The sequence below is a fragment of the Diaphorina citri genome, unplaced genomic scaffold, assembly GCF_000475195.1.
Source record: "Diaphorina citri unplaced genomic scaffold, Diaci psyllid genome assembly version 1.1 scaffold366, whole genome shotgun sequence".
NCBI classification, from domain to species: Eukaryota; Metazoa; Arthropoda; class Insecta; order Hemiptera; family Psyllidae; genus Diaphorina; species Diaphorina citri.
The window spans coordinates 63,323-69,057 of record NW_007377801.1 but is presented as its reverse complement, the minus strand read 5'-3'; the positions used below and the strand labels follow the sequence as shown (position 1 = coordinate 69,057).

The window sequence follows — 5,735 nt, the reverse complement described above, 5'->3', positions numbered from 1 at the left end:
TTAATATGTCCCTCATCGGATGGACGATAAGAGACACAATAGGTTTATCTCCTTCTCGGCACTAGCACCAGAAATATTTGCAGTCGGAATACAAAGTGCAACTTTTTTGTCTGACATTCAGGAACAGTCATTTTTCATTCAAAGGAACAAGTTTCTTGTTTTGTTGGTACAAACACTTGGTTAAACAATTCCTTGTGTTTATGCTACTCGAATCTATAACTCGAAAAGATTCATGGCGTTTATCACTTTAGATCCAAGATTTACTTATCTTCAACGTTGTGACATAGGCACGAAAACTATTAGCGAAGTGACAACTTATCTTCATCTTGCTCTTATTCCCGCTCTTCTTCTTCTTCTTCTTCTTCTTCTTCTTCTTCTTCTTCTTCTTCTTCTTCTTGCTTTTCGTTTAGTTCTTTTTCAACTTTTCTCGCACGAGATCGCCTCTGATTTCCTTCCGATCTTCCTTATCCTTTTTCTTCTTGGTGTTCTCGGCACTCACAGGGATTTCAACTTTTCTCGCACGAGGTCGCCTCTGATTTCCTTCCGATCTTCCTTATCCTTTTTCTTCTTGGTGTTCTCGGCACTCACAGGGGCAGGATCCTCTAGGAGTTTAACGTTGGATGACTTTTTGGTCGGTCTCTTGTGTAGTTTGTACTTGCGGATTGCACTGTCTCTCCTCATGGAAAACATTCTCACTTTGGGTTCCTCCTTGTTGGATCGCTGCGAGTTTTCTTTCTGTTTCAAACTTTTCATGGCGAATGCGGCGACTTTTCTTGTCGATGAGGCATCGCTTTTGTCCGAATGGTGTTGAGTTTTCTTCATTTTGCTAGAACTCCGTACCTTTTTGGAGTTTCTAGTTCTGGATGGGAACTTGGGTGGTAATGTTGGATTAGGTACAGAAGATCTACCCACGACACAATGTCTGGTTTTCTCAATTTCCTTCCGTTCATCAATATTTGACGCACTTCTTGAGTTATTCTCCATCTGAACTGTCTTACTGGAATTTCCAGTGAAAGAGTCGGGCAGTTTCCTTAGGGTTCTAGATGATTTCGTCCTCAACCGACGGGTTTCGTTCTGTCGCGTTTGCGGTCGTTTGACGGAACGAGCGTTTCTGGTGTGATGTTTGAATTGATCTGATGCTGTATTCTCTTTCCTTTGTCTTGGAACTTCCACTGATGCTTTATGCTCTTTCCTGTGTCTTGAAACTTCCACTGATGCTTTATTCTCTTTCCTGTGTCTTGGATCTTCCACTGATGCTTTATGCTCTTTCCTGTGTCTTGGAACTTCCACTGATGCTTTATTCTCTTTCCTGTGTCTTGGAACTTCAACCGGATTACAATGACGACTAAATACAATAGACACATTAGCGTTCTCCTCTACTTCCTGGTGATATCTGTGTTTACGTTTGATAGAGTCGATGGTTTTCTCAATTCTCTTGAATATCTTGGTCGCGAGGGAACTCCTCAGACTCTCCAGCAGATCTGTGCTTACCTCTGGACTCAGACTAGACTTGGCCTCATACAGAAGAGACTTGATCTCCTTCTCATCCGCCGAGATGCACGGTTTCTTTCTCTCTTGTGTGATCGCCGCCATGTTGCCAGATTTTTCCGCCAGATTCCTCTGAGCCGCATTTGTTTTATCCGTTACCGTATGATAAGACTCGCTCAGTACCAGCGATACTTTATTCTTCTGTCCGCCGGTCAAGTTCTTCATGGACTCAAAAAGGAAGTGTCGCTTCAACTTCTTTGATATTTCATCCGAGTTGTTATTGAACAGTGTCTTGTCTGATGTCTCACGTATTGACTTCTGCACCACCTTGACGATATTCTCAAGCGCTTCATCCTGATAGATAATCTCCGTCAAGTCAATGGTAAAGAATATGCGACCATCCTGATCCATCAACGTGGCCACTGCAAAGTTCTCTCTCTCAAACTCGTGGAGCAATCGGTTGATGCCTTTCCGAGAATTAACCCCATGGTTGACGATTGGTTCAACATTGGATGTTCGGCTCGGTTCGGATAAGATTGGGAAGGCGCCCTCTAGTTCTGTCTGTACGGAGCGCGTCACAATATTGTGTGTTGGCGGCTGTGGTGGTGGCGGCACGAGAGATTGTTTGCGGAAAGGATTGAGTCTCCTCACGAAAGACAACATTGTGCGTCAGTGAGGCAACCATCAGCCTGACGCGGACATATCTACTAGACAAACACTTAACACAAGTGAAAAATGATCTCCTATTTCGTATGACTAAAAATTTCAATGCTAGATCTTTAAAAACCATGAAATTTTCTTCGAAATAGCGACAAGTTGAATAAACTAAATGTTTCCTTTTTTATATGTTCGTATGACTAAAAATTTCAATGCTAGATCTTTAAAAACCATGAAATTTTCTTCGAAATAGCGACAAGTTGAATAAACTAAATGTTTTTTTTTTATACAAAAGAGAATCCAAATACTTAACCTATACCGGCCAGTATTCATAACATCAACTAAAAATCTGTTTGATTTTATTAGAAGAGCGTATCTACCTACTTCGGATAACTTCAGATTCCAATTCTCATGTTGAATCCTGGACCTGGACTGAAATTATATCACTGCGGACTTGTAAAATCGTGGCAGCGCGCAGCGTTGTCCACAATGACAAAGAAGATTTTCCTGTGAGATATTAGAATTAGTTTGATCCTGAAATCAGTGTTAAAATTCTACTTACTCGTAACTAAATCCAAATACTTAACCTATACCGGCCAGTATTCATAACATCAACTAAAAATCTGTTTGATTTTATTAGAAGAGCGTATCTACCTACTACGGATAACTTCAGATTCCAATTCTCATGTTGAATCCTGGACCTGGACTGAAATTACATCACTGCGGACTTGTAAAATCGTGGCAGAGCGCAGCGTTTCAATCCGCAATGACAAAGACGATTTTCTTGTGAGATATTAGAATTAGTTTGATCCTGAAATCAGTGTTAAAATTCTACTTACTCGTACCTCACCTATGTATTATACAGTTGTTTATACTTTGGCTAAACTTTCACCCGCTATCATCTTGCGTTCTTGATATCATTGGTCAGATGATCACTGGACCAGCTGAATATAGTGGACCTTATCCTTCTGTCAATTCGGTTGAACGACCCAGATCACAATCTGTTTCTTATTTGAATGAGAAGTTTGGTTTGATGGTCAAATTCTTCAGAAAGTACAAATTTTTATCTGTTTTCAGATTGAACTTTTGACGATTTTTGTTAACAGAATTCAATTCAATCAGATTTTAATGTTGATTCCACATAAATGGACTTCAATCTCAAAGTTTAAACTCAATCATTTGTAAGACAAGTCCACCAGATCAGCACCAGATGTCATCATTCTTCTTCTTTCGGTGACTATCCGGTTAGGATGTGAGCATTGTGGACGATCATCATGGCTATTCTGACTTTATCCGCTGCTATCCGGAACAGTTGAGTGGAACTTTTCTCGAACTAGGTCCTCTAGTTGGTCAGCCAGGAAATTCTTCTTCTACCAGGAGCTCTTTTACCATTAATGTCATCATTGCATTGGGAAATACCTTTCACAATCCACACGGACGTGTTCGGGTTAACACGAACATGTTATCAATTGCCTTCGCTGAAAACTGGGTTACATCATTGCCACCAAACACATCATCCTTACCATTGTACTCATTGACAGCAACAACACCAACAGTAGCTTCAGACCTCTGGATCAACCTTACTTAACCTACGGCCAAGCTTTTCAATGCGCCCAGTCAAGGCGTGCCGCACATTGGAAGAGAAGTCGCCCAAATTCAAACATATGAAACTAATGGAGACATCTCACACTGGAGTCCTGCGACTTTGGTCTCCTACCTAGAGTGAGAGAGGCCTGTGATTCTGTATCATTTTCATAGCTTTGAATTTTCAAATGGCATCGCGTGACTACGCTTCCATTGAGAAGGCCCAGGTATTTTAGTGCGGCCCTTAGTAGCTGAAGACACTATGCCATGGGAGCCAGTACTAAATGCCAGTAAAATATGACCAAACATGTTCACCACAGTGCCAGTCGTGATGTTCACCCCAGATTTTTTTTTTTTTTTTTTTTTACCTAACATGTAAAATTTACTGGTATTGTTGATGTTGGTTTGCAGACAGATCTGCTATCAGAGAGGTGAGGGGTACAACCCTTCTTTTGGTCTTGTTCTTCTTCGTTTCTTTGTCTTCGTATTCTCCTCCTCCTCCTTCTCCTCCTCCCTCTCCTCTATCTTTCTTCTTCAAGGTTTTCATTTCCTCTGCTAGGATTTTCATTCCCTGACAATGACATCTTCTGGCCTAGGACCATAGTTGGGACGCAGCCAAGTGAAGGCATCACATTTTCACACAAAGCGTCTCTACCAGGGCCGTATTTAAGGGGGGGGCGAGGGTGCCCCACTTCGAGCTCCATTTTTCTCCTTTATTGTACGTCAGACTCCAAAAATTTAATGTCGGGGGGCCCGCGGCCACCCCCCCTCGCCAAAATCCTGTATACGACCTTGTCTCTCCTGAAACAAGTGAAGGCATCACATTTTCCACAAAGCGTCTCCACCAGGGCCGTATTTACGGGGGGCCGAGGGTGCCCGAGCCCCACTTCGAGCTCCATGAAACCTTTACTGTACGTCAGACTCCAAAAAATTAAAGTCAGGGGACCCGCGGCCACCCCCCCTCGCCAAAAATGTATACGACCCTGTCTCTCCTGAACATTTTGCAGAGGAGCTTCTGCTTCTACATTTGCATTCAAAAAGTCATTAGGACAGTACGACAATTGTGATTGTGCCGTTTGTAATTAGAACACCACAAGATACTGGGTGACTCAATGGGACATTTGTTTTAAGGCGTGATGTAGTGAAGGTTATAAGTTATAACTTTCTTCGTGTTCTGGTTTACTCTAACGGTGAAGGTCATGTGTGTATTGACTCTGTGATTTGTGAATACCTTTTTGGTCTGTCTAAGACTACATGACAACCGAGTGGAGCGGAAAGCATAGCACTTTTTGCTCTGAGTTCTATGCGGTTTGAACTTGTTTGAAACCTTCGCCTCCCTCTATTGTAACTCCCCTCTACCTGCTCTATGCTCTATGCACTCCGCCCCACTGTGTTTTGAGCCTAAAAGCTTTCCTTTTTTACTTTCCTTATCCTATAGGAAGGAAAGTAATGTAATCGAGTCAAATTTCTTCTGATGAGGAGTAGGAGTCCCGACCATGTTTGGTTCGCGACCGTTTCCTTTCAGGCTTTGGTTTCCTTCGTTTGCTTCGCTCGATGTCTTGTCGTGGTTCGTTGCTTTTGAAAAGCACCGCCGCCACTAAAACCCTTATCAGTTATACAGTAACAAAGTGAACCCCTTTATCAGTTGTTACAATACCCTGTATGAATGCCAAAAAAGAAAAAAGTACTAAAACTAGAGTAACAGTAAGTAACGGACCAGATACAAATACCTATATACATCATCTCATCTCAAATCAAACAATCAGTATTGAAACATCTTCTAACACTTGGTTGTGAATAAGTCAACTATTGGATGAATAGGTCTATTTGACTTAAATATCGGATAGGCCAGGCATGTCAAACTGGCGGCCCGCCTGGTCAAATTGTGCGGCCCGCTGCGAGCTACAAGGGTACAATATTAAATAATAAATTAATATTATTTCACAAGGAGACTTTTTATTTTATTACTTTAATCTTTGAAACAATATGAAGTTAAAAAGTATTTC

The 5,735-nt window shown here is 41.7% G+C and overlaps 1 protein-coding gene across 1 annotated transcript; it reads right to left on the bottom strand.

Moving 5' to 3' along the window:
* Positions 1-495: 495 nt before the first annotated feature.
* On the bottom strand, positions 496-2,151 carry LOC103508083 (intracellular protein transport protein USO1-like). Its single transcript, XM_008472616.1, has one exon. The coding sequence runs from the start codon at positions 2,149-2,151 to the stop codon at positions 496-498; it is 1,656 nt and encodes a 551-aa protein (XP_008470838.1).
* Between the last annotated feature and the right edge of the window lie 3,584 nt (positions 2,152-5,735).